Source organism: Peromyscus leucopus, chromosome 10 (genome assembly GCF_004664715.2).
Source record: "Peromyscus leucopus breed LL Stock chromosome 10, UCI_PerLeu_2.1, whole genome shotgun sequence".
NCBI classification, from domain to species: domain Eukaryota; kingdom Metazoa; phylum Chordata; class Mammalia; order Rodentia; family Cricetidae; genus Peromyscus; species Peromyscus leucopus.
In genome coordinates, this window is record NC_051071.1 from 22,280,452 (window position 1) to 22,308,165 (window position 27,714).

The window sequence follows — 27,714 nt, forward strand, 5'->3', positions numbered from 1 at the left end:
AGGTCGATGTTTAGGGAGTTGTCATTTGGCCCTTAGGAGGTTCAGTCAGAAATTGAAAATAATTGTCAGAATTCTCACAGTACCTTCTAGAAGTCAAGTCTAAAAAAACCACAGCACTTTCCTGAATTGGAAAGACCATAGCTCAGTGATCTTTGAAAGTCTGATGGCTTATCCATCTTCTGTTTCTTCTTGAGTTGCTGACCCATCTCTTTTTGGGGGGTTTCAGAAACACTATTATTACACCTCTCAGAACTAAAGAAAGATCTGATTGCTAATCATGAAATCGTGGTGCTTTAATTGTGGTCAGTGCCAGTGGGTCTGTAAACCAAGAATTTCTTGAGAACGAAATCATATTGAAGTATTAGTGGTTATTGATACATTTCTGGCACTGTAGAGTGTTGGGTCATTAGAGATAAGGCTTACTCTTAATGTTTTTAAGCAGTGATGAGGCCAATATTGCAGTAGGACAGAGTATAGTGCAAGTCAAGAAGCAGTTAATGTGGCATTTAAGATAATTTACAGAGATCAAAATCTAGCAGTCTCAGTTCAGGCACAATCTCTGTAGCTTCTGATGTCATACAGTGTGGTCTGGTCCTTGGAACATGTACAGATGTTGGGAGTGGTGTGTTGGGAAGTAGATAACAACATGAAGTACGTGTCAGACAAAGAGGAGAGTAGCAGTTGTTATGGGTACAGAGACCAGATAAGGTTAATAAGCTTAGCAACAGCACACCAGTTCAAGTGTGCTGTACTTTGTATGTGCAAGGTACTGGTCTGTTTGATCACCCATGCATTGACACATGTCAATAAGTATCCTTCACCACAGCAGAGAGGTAGCAGCACCAAGACATTCAGAAGCTAGACACTCTTGATACTTAATATTTGAGGTTTCCATGTTTGTAAATTTGACTACTTGTTGAAGCTCCCAGATCTATTATTTTGGAGACCTTTGTGGTCAGTCACAGATACACATGCAGGAATAAGAAACATGTATTCTGGTGGAGGTCAGACAAGGATTCTATACTGGAAACCAATGTTTGTACTATGGCCTGGTTGTTGTCAGATAAAGTATCTTTAAGCAGAAACATATATAAGACAAGCTTCTGTATTTCTCAGTTGTCAAAAAAAATACAGACAAAAACTCCCACAATCCCAACTCTGTGTTTCATGCATACAAACCTGTAACAACAGGTTTCACAGCCATGATGCTCATGGTGACTTTCAGAAGCAAACTACCTTGAAGAATCTACTCGATGCAGGGTCTTGAGTGTCTCCCCCCCCAAAAAAAAAATAAATAAAACAAATCACATACTTCCACTATACAATGGTACAAAGTAAACATTTCTAATTTAATAGGAAGGAATGGGGGATAGCAAGCAGAGATCAGAGCAAAGCAAGACCAATAAGGCAAAGACCTCGGCAGCTTCAGAGCTAGCATCTGGATCTTGACAGAATCATCCAGAGGGCTAGGTAGCTCCACCATCCAGCTCTGCTGGGTGTACCACAGTAGCATCTCTTAAGTCAGTTACACCTCATTCATTCCTGTAGGTTGCCTTAGCAGGTATCCACCTTGTCTTACCCCACTGATTTCCCAGCTCACATATTTGTGGTGAGTCTGGATGGGCAGAGTCCTTACAATAGGTTCTCCACCACCCTAACCCAGCTAGCTCTTCTTTCTGTATGGGGACAGGTATGAAGAGAGAGAGAGGGTGGAGGGCCAGGGTTGAGAGAAGGAGGGAAAGAAAGCAAAAAGCATGGGAGGGAAGTCAGTTAAATCATGGAAAAAGTGCTTCCTTTCACCTTGCTTTAGAGAACTGCCTTACTAGATTAAAGGCTTGAAGACATATTAGCGGAAAGCCAAGCATTTGGCTTTGTATAAAACCCAAACTTATTTTACTATAAAGCCTTGTCTGTTTTGTGGATTTGGAAAGAATGTGGGAACTTTCTCCAGACTTCTGCTGAGCTCTGCTTTTTTCTTCACCAAGAGCATGTACCCCAGCCAACTTTGGGGTTTAAATTCTGTACCTGCTATTTCTGGCTTGAAGAGGATTCCTCACCTTTCCCCAACCTCACCCACCACCAGTGACCTAGAGAGACAAGACCACTAAAATCTCTAAATGCTTTGGAATCTCTCCCTGACTTACTGTACACATTGTAACTATTTTAAAACAAAGTCTCTGTTTATCACAGTTCTAATCTTTCCAGTGTAGAATCCCACACATGAAACCTTGAAGAAGACCACATTTAAAATTTGTAGGTATGAACCTAGGAGCTTGTCTGCCAGGCAGTGGTAGGTGGAAACACTACAGAGAGTGTGAAAAGAGAGTTGCCATGCAAGTTATGAAGAAGTTGGGAAAGAACTCCACTGCAGGTGTTACAGTCTTGAAGAGACTCTGTTGATGTAGGGTGCTGAGCCTCATGCATTACAATGAGTTGTGTCACTGGAAAGACACAAAGACTTCACATAGCCTTCCTGATAGGGGAAATGTACAAAATTATTCAAGATCCAAGGGTAGAGAAAGTGGTGAGGAATGATCAGACGTGGAGAAGTTCAGAGCAAGAAAGAATGAGTCCTTACATTGTCTCAGAGCTGGAGATATAACATATAGAGTGAATGACTGGAGCAGAGCCAGTACATGTGTTCTGCTAAGAGCTGTGTAGAAAAAATCTTTTGGTTTTGCAGGCCATAGTGTAGGTGACTATGTAATTGTCGCTGTAGCATGAGAACAACCATGGGTAATACAAAAATGAATGTGGGTAGCATCATCCCATTGACTTGAGTGGAATAAAAGGGAAAAAAGAAAGCCAGTAATGGTGGCATTCTTCTTGTCTGCCTCTTGGCCACCATGATATAAGGTAATGTACTATAACACTCCTCCTGACATGATGACCTGGCACATCTGAAACCACTAGCTCAAGGACATCTTCCCTGAAGTGATTTTTCTCAGTTGCTTGGTCACAGCAACAAAAAAAGTCTTAATATAGAAAACTTGGACTAGAGAAGTGGGATCTTTGCTTTCAGAAATGACTTGAGAGAGGTAGAAATGATTGGGAATGTGGTTAGATAAGCCCAGGAATGTTGTAAGCAAAGTTTAATGGGCAATTCCAGTGGGAGATTAGAATACTAATAGTGATATAGACAGTAACTACTGTGTTCATGTGGGTGGATTTCATGTGGAAACATGGACTCCTAGGAACTGGACTAGAGGCCATTGATGTTATTTTCTGGCAAAGAACATGGTTAAATTTGTCCATACCCTGAAACTTTGTGAGAGGTGACATTAATAAAGGTGATAGACTAATCTAGCAGAGGAAATTTCAAGGTAGTCCAACATTCGGGCTGTGGCGTGGTTATTGCTCTCTGCTTTTAGCCAGGTTTACATTGAAAATCAGGAACAAAAGTAAGACATAAGACTGGAAAAGTGTAGTTTGGGAAGAAAAGTGATTGTAAAATGGTAATGAAGATGTGATTTTCCAAGAGATAAATGAAACTTCATACTTTGCATTGGTGTAACCAGTAAAACTGGGCTTCCCTCTTTTGAGTTCTTAGTCGTGTTAATAAAGGAATTTGGAAGTGGTCTTGAAAGGAAGCTCAAAGACAGACAAGCTGTGCATCTCGGAAGTAGCCAGGAAGTGAGAATTGGAAAGAAGGAAGAAAGAAATAGCATTTGAGTTAGGCCGCCATGTTCTGCGGTGGGGGTAGCAAGCAGCCACATGATAGACAGATAGCTGTGTGGGGGTTAAGGTGGTAGAGAAAACTTTAGAGAATGAGTGAGAAAGTCTACAATATCAGGAAAAAAATATGCCCTGGTTTGGGCTAGTATCACAAAGGAAAAGAAACAGGCTTGATCTTGAGGCTCTCTCTCAGGTAATCATAGCTTCTCCATTTAAGATGGTGATAGAGGTTGTGCTCAGAGAACAGAAATCCACAAGTAATTGAACACACACATGCATATACACCACTTGGGCATAATACTTTCTTGAAAATTTACAATAGTTAATTAGGAAAATTATCCAATCCCATGACTTTTTATATAATGGGAATAGAGATAGGTTATACTCAATATCATCTTCACTATTTTCTAGTTTATGAGTTTTAGATTTTTCTTACTTTTAGTATATGTTTTTAAGAAAAAAAAATGTTGAAACTTTCAAATATATTTCCCAGCATTCATACAGTTTCTCTTATTAGAAACCATTATCTTTCTTTTGGCCATCTTTTATTGTTTCTTAGGTTATGTTTTGAAGAGAGTTGTATTTGATTACTGTCCTTGGGTTTGGTAAATTGTTTTCCTCTCTGGTTTGTTTGTGACTATTTCCTTCCTTCTGCTGTGTTTGGGGAGCGACATTGTTATTTGACTTCTATAAAAGATCCAAGTGTCATCGTACTAGTTTTCCTTGCTTGTTTCTCTTGCCTCATATATTTGTCTTGACACATGATGGTCTGTATTGTTCTAATTGTCTAGGGACTATTATTGTATCTTAATTTCCCCCTTGGACCAGTTATTTAGGCCAGAGCTTGTTTTTAATTTTAAAGTTTTCTGAGTTTTATTATTCATTTCTGGATCTGTTGTATTTGGCTGTGGTGTGGAGCCTCTGGCCACATTGCCTACAAGTCCCAATGTCAGTATTTGGGCCCCATGGAATGCAGGTTGAGCTTCTAGAACTTGGAAGAGGTTCTTCCCAGGACCACATTCTTCAGCTTCAAAGATCTTTGCTTTTTTTTTTTTTTTTTTTTTTTTTGTAAAATGCATTGCTGTTCTTTGTGACTTAGTCTTTTTAAATCATCTCACGTTTGTCAATATTCATAAATGCCTGTTTTTCATAAGTATCCAGCAACTCCTTCTTAGCATACAATCATGAATTCTTTTAACCTCAACTCGGATTTATTCCTTCTGTTAGAAATAAGTTTGGGGTTGTGACAAAATCACTCAAAAGGGTGAGCTCCTCAGAAGTGGAAGAGTAAGCACACCAGGATGGGACGTGCACTTAAGTTTTATTTTACAGCAGATTGTAACTGTGTCTTTTCCTCATTGGGTGGTATCTGACCTCACAGTCCTTCACAGATTTTGAAAGAATCAGTGGAAGGAAAATGAAGGGGTTGGCCACTTAACTTCTGAGAATACAGCAAGACACTTGTGTACGCAAAGGTTTTACTGCATGATGGTCGGGGTTAAAACACTTGCGTAGAGAATTTGCAAGGTGGGAAGATAAAAAGATTTGAATTCATTGTCATAAACAAAAGTTCAGGCTAAAGAAACTAATATTTACTGGTTCTTGCACTTCCACTCCCCTACAAGATGATTAAGTTCCCAACCACATATAATCTCTGTAAGTAGTCTGAGCTGGCCTATAACTTGCTATGTAGAGCAGGCTGGCCTCAAACTCACAGAGATCCTCCTGTTTCTACCTTCTGAGTGCTGGGAATAAAGGCACATGCCACAACCTCATTCTTAAAACTTAAAGATTTATTTATTTTTTATTTTATTATGAATGGTTTGTCTACATGTATGTATGTGCACTGTATGCATTCAATGCCCACAGAAGCCAGAAGAGGAAGCTGGAATGCCCTGGGACTGAAGTTACAAATGGTTAGAAGCTTCCAGGTGCGTGCTAAAAACTAATACCGTCGCCTGTGAGAGTAGCCAGTGTTCTTAACCTCTAAGCCATCTCTCCAGTACTGAGTTTTGAACTTTGTAAGGATAAAGGCCTAATTTATCTTTCCTTATAAGTTAAGGTATTAGCCATTATTGGTTTATCATTTTAAAATTTGAATTAGTTTTTCTTGGCCTTTCCCTATTTCTTACTAAATTATTCTACATTCCCACTTGGTTTTTGTAAGTATCTGTTCTGTCTCTTTAAAACTTTTCTGTTTCAGTTTGCCTCAAATATTTTTTTCAATGTTAGAATATTTGTGAATAATGTCTTGAATACGAGATAATTGGGCAGTTGACATTCATTGCCACAAGCCATCTATCTTCTATCATAAATTGTCTCTGCTTTAAATGTTTCTTCATTTGTCTGTTCTCTGTTTTCCCTTTGATGTGTAAAGTATTCATTTCGTTTTATCCTTTCATTAAGATTGAGAATGCAAATGTTCTGTTGTTTGTTCTGAATGTGATTATCTTAATAGATCATGAACATTGCTCAATTCTCTTCATAAAGAATAGAATTTCCTAGCTTTTATGGAAGGTACAATCTTTTTGTGGTAATAATTTAAGACTTAAACTTTTCAATTTTAATTTTTAAGTTAAATTGTATTGCTTAAGCTTCAACAATTATTCAGCTATTTAAAGCTGGGTATACTGGCATAAGCCTGTAATCCTAGCACTTTGGGAGTGTAGGCAGGAGAATCAAAAGTTGATTCTGATCATCAGTGGCTCCATCACAGGCTACTAGAAACCATCTTAAAAGAAAGCAACAACCAAAAGACGCAAACAAACCACAGCTATTAGTTAGCAAATTATCTTGAGACCCCATTACTATGTGACATTGAGGGCATGAAGAAGAAGGTCATAACAGGTCTCTTCTGATCCTGCCTCCATGCACATATGATCACTTTCTTCTTTTTCTCATGTAAGCAGCTGTTTTTTTATTTACATTTTAAAGAACTTTTTAAGTTAGAACACAGTGTGTTAAATACCATTGTGATATATCCAAACTGTGTATTTTTTTATGACTCCCTTGCTAGTTGTGCTTAAGCAGATGTGTCACATTTTCTAAAAGAGGAGGTCAGAGGAAGAGGAGTCATGATGACCACTGTGTTGGCATGGAGCAGGCTGGGGGCCCAAGCCAACCAAGAGAGGAGAAAGGATAGCAAGGACAGTAGATCTGCCATCCTTGGGTGCTAGATACAGCCTGGGTGTTCAGGGGCCAGTCTTTGGCTTGGTGGATGTGGAAGGGAGGGACAAGTATCACTATCACAAAGTCAAACTCCACCAGGACCCTATTTACAGGTTATGGGCTAGACCCCTCAACCATACTGTCAAATTAAGATAGTAGGTCATGAAAAGCTTCTAAAATAGAAAACTTGAGCCTTGATCACACCGATTTTTACCATGCACTGAGCATACTGCCACGAGGTCATACAATACCTATTTTGAAAGACAACTGAGGTAAATCTGGCTTCATCACAGAGTGATATTTAATCATCTGCTTGTTTGTTTTGCATTTGGTTTGTCAGCTTGACCAACGGTAGGGTGGGAGTATGTACACTCTATGGTTCACGTCCATCATGAACAGGATTTTCAGTTAGCTGTGATAGATAGGGCTTAAATGTTACCTGCATTGTGCCAGTGTCCAGAGGTCAGTGAGGAATGCCCAACATACTTTTCATATAAAGTGTTCCTGGGTACAACATTGTTAAAGCTTATGAAAATAATTTAATTGGTATGAATGACCCTTAAAAGAGAAAAGTAAAACAAAGCATAATACCAGAAGAACAAAGGCATATTCAAGTTCATTTGTGGGATCCAGAAGTATAAATGTTGACTTTTCAAAGAAAAAATATTGACTTTAGTATCATCCAACTCTTGACTTTGTCTTGACTGTACTTCAGAGCTATAGTTTTAATAAAGAAGAATAAACTTTATAATGATGATTATTTAAGTACTTATAAGGTCACCACTCAGCATAGATCAACAGACTGTCATACATACATTATTTATAATGACAGTCTGCAAAGAAGGGTTTAACATTAAGTGGACACATGAAATCAAGACAGCAAGACAAATTGGTCAATAGGCCCTCAAATCAAGGAAGACAAGTGGGCCTCAGTTATTGGCACACTTCTATAGTCATTCTACAGCTATTAACGAGAGAGCCTAATGTCATTAAAGAAACTAATTTGCTGTGAACCTGCTGGCTTAGAAAACATTTCCTCAGTGTTTATGAGCATGGTATGATATATATTAATTCAGTGTTTTGATTTTTTATGGGGTTACAGTCAACAGCAACCACAATATTTTACATTTATAGCCACAGTGCAGAAGGGCTCCAATTTGTCCACATCCTCACTTGTTATTCTGTGTGTGTGTGTGTGTCTATCTATCTGTCTCTCTCTTCTCTTTCTCTCTCATACGCATATGTATGTGCTTTAGTATCTCAGTATAGTTCTGATTTCTAGTTCCCTAATGACTAGTTATATTGAACATACTTTCATGCATGTCTTCTTAAGCAAAGTATGAGTCTGTACTTTTCCTTGCTGCCATGTAGGAGTCCTTCATGTGTTTTGGCTCGTAATGCCTCCCACATAAAGAACTTGCGGTTATTTTGCCCAATCTCTGGGTTCTTTCATTCTGTTCGTGTATTTGCACATACAAGCTTTGTGATGTTTTTTTTCTCTTTTGTTATTTGTTCCATTGATTTTTATAAAATTCACTAATTTTTATAGCATAGAAATCACTGTCAAATAGAAAGTTATGAAGATTTTCTCTTGTTTCATCTATGAATTCTGTGAGTTAGCTTTAGCCCTGTGTTAGGTCTTTCATCCACATTATTTTGTACATGGTATACTGTAGGATCTATTTCTTTAACATGTTAACATGTTAACATGTTCCCAGAACTATTTATTAGAAAAACTGTCTAGTCCCAAAGGAACTGTTGGGCACTCTTGAAAATTGACTATACCCTCAAGAGATTTTTTTTCCTGAACTATTTTGTTCCTCTGGTCTATGACCTTTTCTAGTACTACAGTTTTAGTTACTATAGCTTTGTAGTAGGTTTTAAATACAGAAAGTGAGAACACTCAGACTTTGTTGTTCTTTTTCAAAATTGTTTTGGCTATTCATAGTCCCTTGAGAACTCCTATATTTTAGAATTATTTTCAGAAAAAAAAGGACTACCAGTAGGATTTTGCTAGTAGACTGTATTGATCTTGTAGATTGATTTTGATAGTATTTTATAGTAACAATATTAAGTCTTTCAATCCATGAACATGGTATATCTTTGATTACATATGTCTAATTTATATTCTTTTATAACATTTTATAGTTTTCAGTTACCCCAGGTCATTTACCTCCTTGGTTAAATTTATTCCTGAGTATTTTCTTATTCTGTAAATTGAATATTTTTTAATTATTTTTAATCACCTGTTCTAAGTTACAAATACAATTGAATATTTTTTTATTCATCTTAAACCTTTGATAAAGACATGCACTGCCATGTCTGCTGTTTTGTTTTGGATATGTAGTCTTTAGTTTTTCCAACATACGAGACAGTTTCAAAAAAAAGAATTTCATCTCTGAATAGAACAAAATTTAGTTCATACTTTTCAGGTTGGATGCTTTTGATTGTGTGTGTGTGTGTGTGTGTGTGTGTGTTTGTATGTGTCTGCATGTGTGTTGAGTGACCTCATTTCTTCTTAGTTTTTGTTTAAAAAAAAACCTTTCTTCGTGTAAAGTCACATTCTAAGGTAGTACAGATTAGGGCTTGTGAATTTGGGAAGGATATAATGCAGCATAAAAATAAAGAATTAATTAATAAATAAATAAATAAGAGGCCTAAGGTAGAGTTTTAGGAGAAAAGTTCATCTCTGTTCCTTCCATTTCTTGAGGTCTCTCCCTGAGCTTCCAGTATCCTTCAGCTTCTGAAACAGATTTCAGTTTCAACTTTTGCTTTACTTCGTGGGGGGATAGAGTCTTGAGGGTTGGTCCTTAGCTCTTTAGACTTGAGCAGTGACTCTTGTTCATGCTTCTTAGGACTCACATCACTTGAAGTACTTGCACCAGCTCTCTTGGGCCTTCATCCTTCTACCTGCTGGAGTCCTTGGTTTTGAAATTCTTTCATATGTACTGGCCTTGAACAGATTTCTATACTTATTTGAATGTGTTTCTTCTCCCTTAGTCTGTGAAGTCTCTTTGTAGTTACAGTGATAAGAATTTGCCTACAGTGCCGTGGCTACAGAGTAAAATCTTTTTCATTCTTTTTTTTTGCTCTCCAAGTGGAGCAAATCTATAGAGAAAGTTGAAGATTAGGAATACCATTCATTCTAATCATTGAATCTGATGTCAAGCCAAAATCAGTTACATGCCAGGAAAAGAGATGAAAACTGTAGCCAACTGTGAAGGTTGGCGGCAACCTACGCATCTATTGAGCGGTGAGCTCTTATGCAGAAATCCAGTTCCCTCCACCTCATACATACTGGTCTCCTTGTTCTTAAAGAGGCTGTGGCTGATTGAAGTTCTGTGCTACATCCATGGGTCACAGGCCTGATTGTCATGTGGCCAGTTAGCTTTGACTCGTTTAGGCTCATACTGTAGCCCTTCCCTCTGCATGCTGTGTGGCCCTTCAACGTCTCATCCCGAGAGAACAGAGCAGGGAGCTCAGAGGATGGCATCCCAAGGGAGAAGCTCTCCCAGTTATTTTACTAGTGTCAATGTCAGCTGGGTACAGGATAGATGTTGAGGGCCAAATAATGGCCCAGGGAAGGAAGGGTAAGGACACAAAGACTCTCTTACTTTTCAATCACCTCCCCCTGGCGTTTTCCATTTCCTGCTGGTACATACAGAAATGGCAGCAGCACAGACTCCAATCAATGCCTTACTTTGTAGACTTGCTGGGTGTTTGTCCTTGATGCTGCTGTGCCCAAGGCTGCTTCCCCAGGAGCCAGGACACCAGGAACGCACCACTGCTGGCTATTCTCTGCTCTCCTCTGTCATACTTTAAGGACATGCTCAATGCTGTTCAGTGGCTTTTGAAGGCACTGTCTACTCCTATAAAAATCCAGCAGCAAGACTTGGCAGTATGTATTCAGTGTTCCTGGAAAATTAGATGACAGTTCCAGAATTTCTCAGAAAACAGGATGATTTACAGTGGGTTCCAGTCTTGAGCAATCTGCAATTACAGCAATTAGATAAATCTCCAGGGTTTTATAGAGAAAAAAATCTTCTTAAAATCTTCAATATACAAATAATTTTCTAATTCTAGCTGTGTTCACTAATAGCTGTGGCTTGGATCAGATATATAATTCAGTCAATGAATCACTGATAGGTGAATTTTTTATACATACAGAAGCTCCAGACTTGTTGCATGCATCCAATGACCCTGCTTTTTGCTTGAGTGGTAGAGGTAGTAATTGAGTTGTAGGGACCATTGTATATTCACCAAGTCTTGTCAACCGCCCCCACAACCCCTTCTTGAAACCACATGGTTGCTTCTTCAGTTCTACAGGTCCCTATAGAAACCAAACCATCTACTGGTGCAAGGTCCTCCCTGCCCCATGTGACTGCAGGCAGGTGGGCAGTATATGAGGAGGCAGGCAGGCAGGTGGATAGCAGGCAGGCCAGTAGGAGTTAGCTGGGTGGGCAGAGGGAAGCAGGTGTGACTTCTTGTGCAAATGTAGCTCCTTACACAGCTGCTCTCCCACAGGTACTTAAGAGTTAGAGAGGCATCATATTTACCTTGATGAAACATGAGGTCTTCTGCCAACTGTTTCTTTGCATAGGGTCATCATTTGATGACTTGTAGAGATAGCCTGTCCATTTGTGGTTAGTAAAAAATGGGCTTGCCGTACACTCATTCATGGTCCACTCTGGCCCTTTTAGTAACACAAGAGTAAATTTGAAGTCACATCTATTACTTTACCAGGTCCTGTAGCTTCTTGACACCTCCTTCCTTTGTTATGTTTTTTCTGGAACTTCCTTGTTCTCTGACCACAGCTGGAGGTGGCTATCTGTCTGTCTAGGCTCCCATCACTTTAGCTCAGGATGTCTTTCTGCAGCACTCTCTCCTGTTGCAGTGTTTAAGTCCTGACACTTCCCAACAAGTGTTTGTGCATGTCATGGTGGCCATGTGGTCTTTAGGAAGTGGCCTTACCCAGCAGCCAGGCTGACACTGCTTCTAATTCCAGTGAATCCCAGCCCCATCCTTTCTTAGTCCTCCTGGGTGTGGGATCCTCATGCTTTGGAGCCATTATTTGATTCAGAAAGTGGGGGATCATGACACAAACACTGTAAAGCCATGATGATTGATTTGACAATGCAGAAGGCTATCAAGTGTCTAATGATTGTGAGGCCCCACTGGACAAAGGGACATGCTAGGTTTCATCACTCTGAAAGTTTTTATGTAATATTTTCTGTTCATTGTTGACTGGGGATTTGTGGACAAGGAAGCACTACTGCATTTCCAGACCTCATCTTAAACCCACTTTAGTTTGAAGGTTTTCCAAACTATGTGAAAACATTCTTCCCCCTTCCCTTCTTCTCAGCTTTCTGCATTTTTTTTTTTAAGACAGAGCCTCACTATGTAACTCTGGCTGGCCTGGAATTACCTTTGTAGATCAGGCTGGCCTTTAACCCAGAGATTCTCCTGCCTCTGCTTCCCAAGTGCTGGGATTAAAGGCGTGCGCCCCCAGCCCTGGCTGGAACATTTGTTTTTGGTGTTCTTTGGGCAGTGAGAGATTGATTAAAAAGTTTTCATAGTGATTGCCCATTCTGAAAATATCAGTATGCATGCAACATAGCTTAAGGCTCAAGAAAGTATAGGTATTACAGAGCAAGAGAAACTTACTTCTAAAAGCCCTGATGAGTGAGGTGACACACAGTGTTCAATGTCCTCCCCAGGGTGTGATGAGAAGGAAAGACCCAAGTTGCCTTTGGGTAGAGAAATGAAGTTTGGGGCCATTGTTAACAAAGACGCTGTTGGTTCACCACGACTTTACTCTTATCAGAGAAAAGAAGTTGGTTTGGTATTTTTCTAGTTCAGTGTGCTTATAGGTTATCATTTATCTTATCTCTTTAGAACTTTGCTGGAAGAAAAGTAAATCTTGTATGAATGTTCTTTACTGCCAGCATACCAATCATCTTTCCATTAGTCTTTGGGTCAGGCTCTTGATATCTGAGGGATACGTATATTTTTCCGCCTTCACAGAGTCGGAACGTAGCCTTTTAGCCTGTGTCATGGTGAATGTCAGAGAATCTAGAGAAACAACTTAATCCTCTGGGATCTGTCTTTACCTCAGATGGGTAAAGAGGAATTAAAAATAACCTATTGAGGACGTGGACAGGAGTACTGGCCAGTTCCTCCTCCTGCACGTACACCCTGAGCCCTGCTTGCAACCAGCCTGGGCTTTGCACTGTGGGGGCCCTAGCCTGGGCCTGTTCCCCGCTCAGGAAGGTGGGTCCTGGCTGGCTCTTGGCAATGGGCGGAGCAGGCTGTACACAGAGGCCTGCAGTGATTTTTGTATTCCGAGAAAGTTTAAAATAGATTGCTGGTTGGGTACCTTTACTGTGCTGTAATTCTTCAAGTGTGGCAAGCAATACACATGGCATCTGTGTTAACATTTTGTGACACTTCGGTGAATTGGGGCATCCTTTCTCTGGCACCTGGATGAAGCATGTGTTTATTTTGGTTTATTTTGACAATCTCACTGCCTGGGTTCTGGTGCCATAAAACATCCTCACTCACTCAGATGCAGAAATGGGGGAAATGCCTGGATAATTACTCTCAGTGTTTTGGATAACTAGACAAAGAAAAATGATATGTTTTAAATAAGCAATAATTATATATCGATTGACAAAAAATTAGGCAGTTGGCAACTGATTATTTTAAAATGATACATTTTAAGAGGGACCATAAATTACTCCTTTTACTAAAGCAGAAGAATAATTTAAACAATTTATTTAATTTCCTATTTAAGTGCTTGGCTTTTAAGTTAGTAACTGCTTCAGTTCCATTTGTATGTTCCTCTACCACAGTCACATGAAGCTTTTTAACTGCATGTGTGGATCTCTTTATGCTTACTGTATTTTTTTTTTCTCCCTGAACAAGTAGTGCTCTTGCTGGGCTTCCTGTCTAGGGTGTGGCATATGGCTTCAGCAAGGCCTCTACACAGCTTTTGCCTCTAGTGATGAGCCCTACACTCTATCAAAGGGTCCGCTTGTGCTTTATAGCCATATGTTTGTCAGTATACACATTGACAGTTTCCCTAGAACACGTTAAACATTTGTGTGCTGATCCTGAAGAAGTAGCTAGTGCTTTCCCCTCCATCCTTCCCTCCACACCCGTGTTTCTTCCTTTGTATTTTGTTAACAAGGAAGAAACAACATTTTGAAGTTACTCTGCAATGAATGAATATTGACGTTATTTTTTAATGTCTGTGGGTACCACGTTAGGCCACTTGCCATGACTGTGGCCTCTTCCTAGATGGTCATTGTGAGCACCACTGCCCTCCTTCTGTTTCCTGAAGGCTGTCTTGGCTCCCCAGGTCTCTCTTCTAAACCTCCACCATGTTTCTATGCTACACTGACCTGTCTTATTCTGTAGTATCACTTTCTTAAAATCTAAATGAGCAAATTGCATAGTATGTTTGTTGTTATTTATTGTCTCCAGCTAAAAGAGAAGCTTCATGAAGGTAAGTCTCTCCTTTCATCACTGCTATGCTGAATGTAGGACAGGCGCTTGGTAAATACTTGCTGCATGCATGAGTCTCGCTGAAGACTGACAGAAAGTACAGATACTTTTGATTTACAATGAGATTGCATCTTTGTAATAGTGGAAAAGGCAAGGACTTATAATAGCTAGAGATAACTTGTATCTGTGATTAGTTTATGTGCAACACACACACACACACACACCATATCTATGTGTACATACACTCACCCTCACAGTCCTCCATCTTCTCTTGCAAGTATCATTCCATTTGTTGACAGTATTAGAAGTGCACAGCGTAGCAGCTGGGCTTCTGTGATGGAGGCCAGCTGGCTCTTCCTCCTTGCTGTCTGTTGAAGCTGGAGTGGCCCTATGAATAGCCAGGCTGTTGCCATTTATAACCACTATTCAGGCATGGAAGAGTATGTACACGGCTTATTAAAAAGAACAGTAAAGGCCTCCATGTTTTTCCCTTTGGCCCCTCGCCCACTACCACCTCTTTCCCAGCTCATAGTAGGCTATGATAAAGTTGGAGGCCATCTCCTCCAGGATGGCCAGAAAAACTGGCCTGTATTTTGTGACTGAACTGTTTTTCTGTCACCTCACTGCCTTCCCAACAAACCCTTTGGAATAGGCACAATTATTAGTGTTACTGTCTGAATTTGTGTCAACAAATAAAACTAAGTTTTGTAGACTTTTCAGGACTCACTGAGCCAGGACAAGTAGTTGGAAACATGAAGATGTCAACTTCTTACTCAATCTGGGTTGGTGTGGTTTGATAGTCCCACTCTTCAAGGTGCTGAAGAAGACAATAAAGGCAACACTTAGCTTCTTTCAAATCATACCAGATAGCAAGAGGGCAGGGTGGGACTTTTGCTTGGGACTGATTTCCACAAACTTTCCTCTAATGGGCCACTGCAGCTTGAAAAAATCTCTACAGACAATGCAATGGTAACTGGTAGGGTTCAGGTCATTGTTTTCACCTTCCTAGGACTCTGTTAGAGACAGGATCCATCTATATGTCCCAGGCCGGCTTTGAACTCTAGAGATCCTGCCTGAGCCTCTTAATTATTGGAATTATAGGCATGCACTATGGTACCCATCTCATAATACTATTTTTTACCATGGTTCTAGGAATAGAGTCTCAAATATTTTTATAAAATGGTCAAGTCTGGTCTTAGACCTGAAAGGAATTTACTGATTCTATTAGGGAATTTGCTGGTCCTGTTTTCCAGGAAGAGGAAATGGCCCATACAGTGAAGTGTTAACTTATATTATTTAGTTTGCCACACTGGTAGTTCATAAATACTTGATTCCTGTCATGATAAGGATGGAGATGAATGTCTTGTGTCCCAACCATCCTTCCTCCTATGCAGGGCTAAGTTTGTTGTATCCCGATTTGGCCCATATGTTCCTTTTTATATTAGCCTCATGCTCTATTCAAAGACAAAAGAGAGTTTATATCAGTTCCTTTCTGTTGCTTTGATAAAATCCCCTGACAAAAGAGTTTATGAGAGCAAGGTTTGGTTTACAGTTCAAAGGGGCACAGTCCTTCAGAGCAGGAAGGCATGGCAGCAGGGGCACCAGTCTACCAGGCAGTCAGGAAGCAGAGAGAGGAAAAAAAAATAGGAAGTGCTACTGGCTTTTGAACCTCAAAGCCTGCCTCCATAACTTCCTCCATCAAGTGACACATTCCTCCATCAAGGCTCCATTTTCCTAAAGGCTCCATAACCTTCCTAAAGAGAGCCATGAGTCTAGGGATAGGATGAGATGGTTCATATTCAAATCACAACAGATCTTAAGGAAGTATCACCTTGAACCATCACCCATCTCACACCTGTCCTGAAGAGCATTCATACCTAGTCTAGATATGCTGTGGGGATCTAGGAGCTCTGGGCCAATCTCATTCTGCCTCTGGGTTCTTGGCCATGAGCTGCCATTTACCCTTGGCCCTCTGCCCTCTACAGGGACTTAGAGATGAGGAAGAACCACTACCAAGGATTACATCACACTCAACCCTGAGGCCTTTTCCCGGTCAGCCAGGACAGTGAGGGCCCTTTCCAAGTTCTGAGATTATTGTTGAGCAAGTTCAAGGAAGGAGTGCATGCCTTCCTTCTGCTAAACTAGGGACAGAGTATAGGCATATTGTATGCCTGCTGTGGGCTTGGTACTCTACTCTGAAGGCAACTCCATCCAGTTAATTATTCTTAATGTGTGATGTTACAGGAGTTAATGGAACCAAGAGAGAACATACAAAGCATGGAACTGAAGAATCTAGGTTCATTTTGATGGCAGTGCCTTTGTAGTGACTCCTATTTTTAGACAAGGCAGCTGAAGCTCTGAGATGCTTAGGGATTGTCCCTAAAACTAGCAGACCAGAATGTCCAGTGTTGCCTTTCCAAGTTTGAACTCTTACTTGCTAGCATGCCACATTGCCTTATTAACTAGCGCATGCTCCTTTTTATTTGGAGGTTGGTGAGTGTGTATGTTGCTGGGTGATTCTTGAGTTCCAAAGGGATGAACTTCTTTGTGACCTTTTATCCTGGTTCTTTGAGGATCCCTGGAACTCATTATATGTAATAATTTTCTATGACAGAGGAGAGGAAAGTGATAGGGGAAAATATTCAGAGAGGAAAACCTGGAATTTCCCCCTTTTCCAAAACTTTTAAGTCATGGGGCCAGAATTTCTTGAGATCAGAATCAAAATATTTTTTATTCAGTTTAGAAATGGTTTGTTCTTCAATTATATTGATGCCCCCAATTTGTGCCTTGACTGATAGTCTTATATACTTTAAAGGCTGGAGTTGTTAGTCTCACTGATTGGATATTTATGGGATGTGGGTAGGGATTTTCCAGGTAGAGCTTCTAGGTGCTGCCTGAAGTTAGTGTAGCGCTCACAGTAGATTAAGGTTCTCCCTGGTGACAGTTCTTACAAAGTAGCCTTCAGTTGTCTTTTCATAAGGAAAGGGGTTTGTTAAAGTTGAGGATGTAAGAGGTGGTGTTGGGTAGAGAGAAAAATCATAGCAATCTTGGGTTGAAGGGGATTAAACTAGTAGAGGAGAGGTGGTCCTAGAGTTCATTGGAAGGCAGGCTGGAAGCTGAGGAGGTAGACTGTAGTTGTGCTAGTAGATGACAGGAAGGAGGTAGAAGCATGATAGAAGTGGAGGAGATAATGGAAAAGGAAAGGGTGATCTGGTAATAAACTTGGGAGGTCACATAGGGGAGGTGATGGTGAAGGTGGTGGCCATAGAGAAGATGGAGGAAGAAGTGGACTGAAATGGTGATAGAGGTTTCATAGGAGAGGCGGTGGTGGAGAAGCAAGAGGTAGGAGAAGCGGTCCAACAGTGGTTGTAGTGGAAGCATCAGCTGAGATCTACTTTGAGGAGTTTTATGGGCAAGATCACACAACAGCCCTTAAGGTTGTGGAGTCTTCCCCAAGGTCACGTAGCTGCTCATCTGCAGAAATTCTAGAGCCAGTGTCCTTCGCCTTAAGGCCAAGCTGCCTCCTTGATATGGGAATGCCGGATCTAAAACCGGGAATAAAACTGACTTGGCAAAGGCATTTTATTTTGGGAAAACCATTTGTCAAGATTGACAGGCCCCGGACACGAGATTTCTTTGGAGGGTGATGGAAATATTCTATAATTAGAACATGGTGAGGGTTGTACGCTCTGTCTTGATACCAGCACTCACTGGATTTACACATCCAACAGAGGAAGTGTATGCTATGCAACATCTCAGTGTAGGTGTTTTAAAATATGAAACATTGACAAACTACCATGAATAACTCAGTCTGTGTGTGTGTATGTATAACATAGCAGAAGGGGTGTTAAAGTTAAGCAATTCAAAGTTGCTTTTGCTGATGTCAAAAATAGCTTGCTTTGGAGGTAGTTATGTTCTAGAAATGCCGAATGTGGAATACTAGGGCTTTTCTGTGCCTTTTAAGAAGTTATAGTATTTAGGTTAGTAGTAAGATTTAAGTGAAAATTTGAGCGCGCATGCGTGCGTGCGTGTACATGCCCACCTTTCTATCATACACACATATACATACGCACATATGAGACAAGTTTTTTGAAGTCTGGCCAGAAACTGCCCAAACATTTTCATGTTAGACTCAGCAGCTTATATAAATAGAATCATAAGCAAAAAGTGTAATTGACACCACTACAGATGAAAAGTCTTGCTCCTTGATAGAGACAGCTGGCATGCTGAGCTCTTCTTTTCTCCTTTGGGCTCCTGGAAACTGTTCTGGCCTGGGCTTTATGCTTGATTGACTCAAGTCTTTGCTCTCCCTTTGCCTTTACATAGTCATAACGGATACATGGCTTATGAATCCTAGAGTCAATCAAGACAACTGAGCCCCACCCAGCCCTTGTCCCTCCCTGGCTTACCTTGCTCCATTGGCCGCCATTTCTTGAAGTGAAAGGTCCAGGGATCTGATAGTGTAGACCAGGTAGCCTTGCTGTCTTAATGCAGAGACAAAAAGTAGCTGGCCATCTTCACTGTCCCTTTTCACCGATTTCAGGGTTTGGGTGAGTCCCATTCTACCATTTAGTGCAGTGGCCCAAGTTGGGCCACCCAAGAGAGGGTGGGCTTTTCCTGTCCCATTTTCACAAAGGCATGTTTCTACTCCGATCTGCTTGGCAGGTCAGGCTTGGACTTCAGCAAGTACTTCCAAAAACCACACGGATCTGAGAAGGTCCAGCATTAACTAAGAAAGAGCCCTGTATGGCTTCAGGTAAAGAACTTTTGGAACACATTCCCAACCCTCCCATCCCACCTTTTTCTGGAGGCAGACAGCATAGTAATTAAGAACCATCGTCTAAAAAGTATTTGCTGTTAGCCTGTCCTTCAAAGAAGAAACCCAGCTTTCCTCTCAAGCCCTGGGCCTCCTGCTTATGAGGGAGGCTGTGACCACAAGGCCACCCTCTCTCTCTCCCCTGCCCAGTTCTATCTTCGTGGAGGCCAGGAAGCTAGGAAGCAGACACACAGATAAACAGAAACTAACCTGAAGAGGAAACCTTTAGTCTGGCCTTGCCCTTCATTCCCTTGCTCCTGGCAGCATGACATTGTTTGCCTCAGAATGGCGGGCAGACGTTTGCTCTTGACCTTCTGGGTGTCAATGCCCCAGTCAGTAGGTGACTTTACTCTGCTGTCTTAATTTTTAGTACACAGGTTAACTGTTTCTAATTGAAAGTCCTGAAATCTGAACTACTCTAAAATTAAAAACTTTAGGCAAAAAAAAAAAAAAAAAAAAAAAAAAATGCCGGGTGGTGCACGCCTTTAATCCCAGCACTCGGGAGGCAGAACTAGGCAGATCTCTGTGAGCTCGAGGCCAGCCTGGTCTACAGAGCGAGATCCAAGACAGGCAACAAAAACTACAGAGAAACCCTGTCTCAAAAAAAAAAAAAAAAAAAAAAAAAAAGACTTCAATAGGAAAATCTGCTTCCTGACCCTGCATACAATTAATAAAAGAACTGCATAAGGTTACTGTGAGAAAAAGGTGTGTATGGAACATAGCTAAATTCATGTTTAGACCTGAATTTCATCCCTAAGATCTAGCTATCGAGATATCCATGCACACATTCTCCAAAAAGGAGAAATGAAAAACTGTTGGTCCCAGGCATTTCAGCTAAGGGCCACTCTTCTTCATTCAAGTCTACGTCTTCTCACAGAAACAGAATTCTTACCTGAACTTCTAACCTGTTTGATTTTAAAAGGTGACTTTCTTTTCTTTTTTTTTTCATCTGGGGATTTTACAAACACGTGAACTTCTAGTTCTACTTTAGACTATTTGCCTTGGTTCTTTTCGTAAGCTACTTGTCTTTTAAGAAGGTATGTCTGTATAGCCCAGTTTACTTGTGATTTCTGAGACTTCTCAGGGAATATGGTTTGTTGAGTGCATGAATCTGCTTAGTTTGAGGCTTGGGAAAAACCATCTTCTCAAACAACTCCAAAAGTCCAGTTGACATTATGATTGTGTAAAAGCAATATGTATTCAGCACAGGCATTTTGAATTTTAAACTTGGGTCTTTTCCTGGACTAGTGTTGTGTAGTATGATGCTGTCTTGCTATGCAGGGTAGTGACTGTGAGTCACAGTTCCTGCTAGGTTGAGCCTCGAGGTCATAAGAGAACCAAGAAATACTCCATAGTGCGCCGTGTCCCGAGTACAAAGTGGAGCCGTTCGAATGTGTTCAGTGCACTTTTTACCTCGGATATTGCGCGTTTATGATGAATTTATTGGGGTCTGATCCCACTGTAAAAGGGAATCTGCGCTCTGCTTGTGACTAGATATTAATGAATAGACTTAAATGAACACACTGTACTTCTGGCACAGTTCAAAACCTTTCTAATTACAGAAGTGCTGTATGTGTTTTCAAAAATGTTCACAGATTTTACAGATTTATAAGAAGTTGTTAACATCTTACTACCAAGAATTAATCACTGCTCTTTTTTGTAAGCATATGGATATAAAGGTGGCATATTTCTACCCATATTTTAATGTTTCTTTCATTGGCTTGAGGTGCTTCTATGAAGGTTTTTTTTTTCTAGAATTTTGGATCTCCATCGACGTGCCACTGAGCTCCTCGTCCTTTGTTTGCAAAGAGCTCTTTATGGCCCCTCTCTGGGATTTTCCGACCCAGGAAGTCCAAGACTGCTTACCTCGCAATTCTCGAAAGTGCCATGTGTTCCATAGAGTGTTGATTATTGACATTCACTGCCCGAGATGAGCAGTCAGCAGTTGTCCTTTTTAAATTACTATTCGGGGGAAATCAAAAACAGGAGGAGCACCTTCTAACTCCCTTGACAACGGATTACCATTTGCCATGATTGGTTTCCCTTCCACAGCACAGTTTCAACTGTCATTTAAAACTATAAAAAAGGGAATAAATAAATAGAATGGAAAGAAGGAACTGAGCGAGAGAGGAAGTGGTGGTGGGTTGCGGTGCCTCCTTTCACTCCGTTGTCTTCTTTTCTAGGACAAAGTGGGGCAGTCATCTTCTAAACCACAAAACCCGGCCAGGACTGGCTATACTTCTCAATCAAGAAGGCAGCCAGGTAAGAACCGACTATAACTGTATAACTACATGAGAACTTCATAGTGGTCCTTGGTATCCATGAGGTTCTACGATCCCCTGAGGATAATGTGAAGGTGACTGAGTCATTAGTATAAAATGTCCTAAACCTGGAACCTGTGCTCATCCCCTCATGCACAGTGATGTGGTATGACACTGTTGAAACACTTGTCACACTGTGTTGTTTAAGGGCACAATGACACAGGGGAAACATAGGCATCTGTTTAATACAGTATTTCCCAGTAATTTTGATCTGTGCTTGGTTCAACCCATAAATGTGAACCCTGGGGGTATGGAAATCCAACTACATATTCTAGAATGTTCTTGCCATCAATAAAATAAGATTCTAGCATCTTCATTTTCTCTTAAGGCCAGTAAGATCTAACACATACATCATTATATATTTCCTTTCAATGGGCAAACTTTAGTGAGTCAAAAGTTAAATTCGATTTTGTGTGAATTATCTGGGATTCACCTCTTACCTTGCTAGGGCTTTGAATTCTACATGAAGGCAACTGGCCATTGCCTGTTGAGGTACCTCCACAGGGGGTAGATCTTCTCTTTGACCTTTTAAGGGTCCTTCCACCCTGGGAACTGCTGAATTTTGTGTTGTGTAACTCCACGGCAGAATCCTTTATATTTGGGCATGTTTGTATTTTTATGTATGCTAGTTTTGCATGTATGTCCTCTTGGCATCTCTCTTCCCTTTTCTTTTCTCTTCTTCTTGTCCCTTTTCTTATTCTTTCTATATTGTTAAATTTCTGAGAGTGTCACTGTGGGGAAGAGGGAAAGGTCTCTAAATGTATATGAAAGTAATATGGTAAGTTAGATCTAAGAAATGGAAATTGATCAAGACTGAAGACTCTGATCCTGACATGGAACCAGGATGCACATAGCCCATTGTTGGGCTGCTGGTAAGTTAAGTGTAAGTCCAAGAAATCATATGTTTTTGAGCTGGTAATTCGAGTAATCAGATTTTTTTTTCTAAATTGTCTAATGAAAATGAGGATGACATTTAACAAAAAATAAACACTGAAGTGTACCATGTAATCAAATAAGTATTTTCTCAAGCATTAGGCAGCTCATAAACGAGCCAGGATTGTCTATAACAAACAAACTCAGGTTCACACTTTAGAAAATTTTCCAGTGAGATAATATAAGTGAAAGTGCTTGTTTGTTAGGACTAGTTTGAAGTATAGGACAATTATAACTCAATACACCATACCACTGACAAATGATCTCACTGAAGTTGAGATATCATTGTCATAAAAAAGACAATGTCAAATAGCAAAGGTAGCATCGAGCCTGGACAGGCAATTTGCAGAAACATAAAGCATGCTGTCTTCCTTCTGATTGTGGACACTCATTTCACATGAAAACTAAGGAAACCAACTGAGTGGAAATCAAGGAAGCCGATGCTCTAAGGGAGGTTTCGGGGAACACAAGGGCACAGTCCCTCTTTCAAGTGTGTCCAAGTGCAATGTTCATCTTCCCTCTTGGCACACACACAGCACTTGGGAGTCTGTGGTGAGCAGGCCTGGGGTGTGCAGCTCTCCGGCAGTGCAGTACAAAGGCCGTTCCCTTCCTGGGAGAGAGTGGATCAGCTTGTCTCCAGGCAAGCATGGAGCCCCACAGGAGCATGCAGGAGGCCTTCCCAGCGCTTTCCCCCAAACCACCCTCTTCTCCTCCCATCCTATGCCCAGAACCAAGTTCAATGTGTGAGGTTAATTTTAAGAAGCCCTCTTGGACAATTTGGCTGAATAGGACCAAGATACTATGCTGATCCTTCTTGCTTCCTAATTTCTGATACACATTTTAGGATTGCACATATGTGGGACCCAGAGCTGCCAATTCCTTACAGAGGACCTAATGTATAGAATAGAAGATTAGCTGTGCCTTTCCTTGACCTCTTACTTCTCTCTGGCAAAGAGGATTTGTCGTTCCTGTTTGATTATCTCATTCCTAACATAAGCTGCTTATTTTTTATGTGGCAGTTGCTAAAAGCACTCCATGTATTTCTCAGCAGTACCAACAGGAAGGGCCACACTTTCCTTTGAAAATGGCTCATTTTCTAATACTTAAAAGTACACTCAACAATTTCTAAGAAACACTTCTTCATTGTGGAAAAACATGTAAAATAAATTTATTGTTCTAACCATCAGAAGTGTATAATTCGATTTTATTCAAAGTGTTGTACAACCATCGTCATTATCTATTTCCAAAATTTACTTAGCACTCCACAGAAACTCTGAGCCAATTAAACAATAAATCCTCCTACCTCTTATAATCGCTAGTCTACGTGCTGTCTTTCTGAATTTCAAGGTTTGTCCATGTTAGCTTGTATTATTGCCCCATATCTTGTATTACTAAATAATACTCTTGCTATGTTGACTTCCATTTGTCTCTGGATGGACATTTCTTTGATTTGCCTCTACCTTGTCACCATTTGTAGGGCTCTTGTTGCCATTAACATGCAAGTGTCCAAATCTCTAGACTTCAAGTCTCGTGGGTTTATACTTAGGGGTGGAATTGCCAGAATTTCCCTTACTTCCATCCAAATGCCTAAGCACCCTTGTTAGAGTTGGGATGTTAAAAAGTAGGAGAACCATCTCTAGTTCTTTCCCCACAAAATCTCTAATGTCTGCATTCCTTCTGCACTATGGAAAATGAAACAGCTCTTGCCATACTAGATAATGATACTTATAAGTCACGATGGTTGTTCCATGGTATCAGATAGCATGAGGAGTTATAAACTGTTAAATTTGACATGATTCCTTGGCTCGGTCTTCTACTTATGTGTTTATGTGACTTCTGTGTTCTAAAAATAGGTTCTAGAAATAGTGAGAACTTTGGATTCATATTTTAGTTCATCAAATCCATCTCACTAGCCTACGTGATAGAAATTGTTACCAGGGCCATATTTATAGGAAGGACAGAGAGGCCTGAGGTAGGAGCAATGTCTAGACCCCACCCTTTTGAGGGCCGGGGCTAGACTTGAACCCAGGCTGGTGGATTCCATCTGTTGAGCCTTTTGTCCCTCTGTTCTTTATGGCCTGCATGTTGGAACTTGGTCCTTATCCGCCATTTTCCTTCATTTTTCATTCTTGGGTTTTTCTGTGGCTCACACTGAGATTGTGACCATGGGTTTGGGAGCAGCTGAGAAGATCTATCCCTCCTGTCTCCTCTGCACAGTGAACACTGGCTTCCCATTAATTGTGTTTCTTCCCTCCTTCCCACTTTGAAGATCATTTATCTTCATAAGGAAGATGGGAACAAAAAGGCATTGAGGAGCTTGCATTCTCTGTCTTTGGCTAGTGTCAAGCAAGCAGCCGACCTCTTCCTCCTGGTCCTTACTTGGAGCAAAATTGAAAAAGCCATTGTCATCCTTTGCCATCTTTCAAGTTTCAGCTATTCTGGGCCTTGCTTTGCTGATGCTCTGCCAGTTCACGCCACTCTTTTGTCTGGTCCCTTTGAGCAGATAATTGGGCTCCATTAATGTTTCATGTCTCCTCTCGCTGTCAGGATACTCGAGGTTCAGTAAAGGGCTTTAGCCCAGCAATCTTCCTGTTGCTGTGGCAGGTTTGCTTTCATTCTGCTTGCTTGCTGGGTAGTTCTCCTGTGGCTTAATTCATTCATCCCTTCCTGCATCATACAAGCGTCTATTGCTTACCAAGACCATGGGAAACACCGGGCGGGGGCTGCTCCCAGGGGGTGCAGCAGTAGGCTTCACACTGGTCTAACTTATCAGTCATGCAGTGTGGGTCGTTTTGTCCAATAAAGTCCCTTTCAAATTGAGCAGGGAACAATTTAAAAATAAATAATTCTTTCACTTAATTATGATCAGTGGTGAAAGAAAATCTTCAAATTTCTCCTAGGTAGAATATAAGAGCATGTGCTCTCTGAAAATCCAGTATTATTTTCCATTACATTGTTCTCAGATCTTAACAAAAGTGAGAGAGACAGAAGAAGAAAAAAAAAACAAAACTACTACAATTAACCAGTATTAAAACTCTCTCTCCTTGTTCAGGTAAAGAGAATGATTTGGGGATAGGTTGTTTTTCCTATAAACATTCTATCTGAAAGTCAGGACTTAGAGGTTTTCCAAATGTAAAGAGCCCCCTGCCGTTCAGAAACACTTTAGGGGGGGCTCCAAAGTCACTTCTGTTGGCATGGCTAATATTTGTTGCACTGTGAACCCTTTCTCTAAGACACTGATGTATGCTGGGCTGCAGTGAACCTCCACAGAGAAGATGTTTCAGTAGCGTTAGAAACTGTTTGCAGATCCCACCAATCAGTAGGGGTGGGAGCCCAGCATCCAATTGCCTCACTTTCTGCTCTACCACTTAGAATGGGCATGACTGGTCACTTGTGCCTGTTTGACTGCAGATTCAGTTTGGGTTTGTTTGACTCTGGACATCTTTGATATCATAGTTCTACAAGGCGCAGTGTCTTCCTCCTTGCTACCTTCTGACTGTGTTTGCTGCTGGTAGGAGAGACAAATGAGCCTAACCCATTCTCAGCACATAGCCCTTCTGATCTAATCACGCACCAGAGGTACCATCCACCAACAACATGGAAGTTGGTTCCAGCACCTGGAGTTTCAAGACATTCAAATATTTAGGAACTCATTTCTACTATTCCCTGAATCCAGCCCTAGAGACCGGGATTCATACCTCCAGGTGCACTCCAAGAACATATATTCACCACAGAACCCCGAGGAGTCCTGCATTGTGGGCACAGTAGGAGATGACTCTAGATGGTCTACTCATCCAGCCTTGGTCTGAGTGTGCTGTCCTGGTGAAGCTGCAGCCTCGTCTCTGTCCTAGAAGCTAGCTTCTGTCTCCTGGGATTTTTGACTCTGGGTTCTTCTGGGATGGCTTTCTGCCTCTGATGCCTTAAGGCTGAGGTTCTTCTGAGAGCCGAGTGCCCTTTCTACGACTGCCTTGTCTGTAAACAGAGGTGGCGTCAACTGCTCTCTCTTAAGCACTGAGCAGACCCATGCTGGGAGGAGCGCTGGCCTCTGGAGTGTGTTTATAGACCAGGAACTTCACTCTGCCAAGAATCCCTTCATCTGAGGACACAAGCCTGCTGTACCTTCCCACTTCCCCCTAAGCTGGAGCCAAAAACCATCCCTTCTTGAGATGACCCCTCTCAGTTGGGAGCCCACACTCACATTCCTACAGGACATACTACTCCCGGTTCGGTGCCACTTAAACTGGAGCAGGTTTAACTTCATAGAAGGAATTACTTTTCCAGAAGTTGTAAAAGAAAGTTTCATATCCTTCCCTACTACTTTATATTTAGCATCATGACCCTTTTCCAAAGCTTGTTGCATAAGTCTTCATTATATTTGGTGGCACGAATATTTTTTACTGACATAAGTATTACACATTTATAGGCGCCATGTGGTGCTTTAGTACATATATACATTATATAATTTCAAGTAAGGGTAAACATATCCTTCTCAAATAATTACCCTTTGCAGTAAACATTTTAAAAATATGGGGTGCTTTATGAATAGTGTGGAAGTCTATTTTATCAACATCTGTATTCTAGTACCTTAAATAATGTTGGATAGGTAGTTTGTATTCAGATATATGTTGAAAGAGACAGTGTTGAATAGGTGAATAGATTTTGAATTCATAGAGTTAAGTTCATGAATGTATGGTGTTTCTGTTTAATATGATGATAAAGATTCCCCAATGTCTCATTTAGTTTTAAAACATTGACTCTTTGAGAGCTCACTACCCATGAGTGACAGACTTTTGGACCATCACCTTGATTTTCCTTTTTCGAGTCCAGTGTTCCTAGACTAATATTTTTAGGGTTGATGGAAAATGGGAACCTTCTAAAGTGACAAGTTATTTATATAGTTTCTTGTACCCAGGCTTCTGCCTGATTTATGATGTAATAGAAAAAAAGTAGGAATTGAAATTAGAAGGTTGAAAAGAAACAGATCAGATTGCTAAGGAAGATTTAAGAAAGACATAATTTATCTTGTGTCCTTTTTGAGTGTTACTTTGTAGACCATGCACATATACAAGGTATCTTCTAAAAATAAAAATAGAAATTGCATGGCTGAATCTGTGCTTTTAGAATGTAATTTGCAGCTCAGGTCTTTGGTTCTCATTTGGCAGGCTGAAACATTTTGGTAGTGGAAAATTCCTTTTCTGTGTTGTATGAATCTTTGGTGTAGAATCCAAGTCATTTTAAAGAACTGGGAAGAGACTTAGTAATGCCCAGGTGCTTCCTTGCACATAGTGGGAGGAT

The 27,714-nt window shown here is 40.7% G+C and overlaps 1 protein-coding gene across 4 annotated transcripts in view; it reads left to right on the forward strand.

Annotated features, from left to right (window-relative positions):
- Grb10 (growth factor receptor bound protein 10) overlaps positions 1-27,714 on the forward strand; it is a 104,043-nt gene that overhangs the window by 28,834 nt on the left and 47,495 nt on the right. For all 4 annotated transcript variants that reach the window (XM_028882958.2, XM_028882956.2, XM_028882957.2 and 1 more), the window contains exon 2: positions 21,349-21,427. Coding sequence is in view for 2 of the 4 variants with exons in the window: in XM_028882956.2 (XP_028738789.2) it covers positions 21,349-21,427 (79 nt within the window). In the remaining 2 variants the exon portion in view is untranslated. The remainder of the gene's footprint in view (positions 1-21,348; positions 21,428-27,714) is intronic.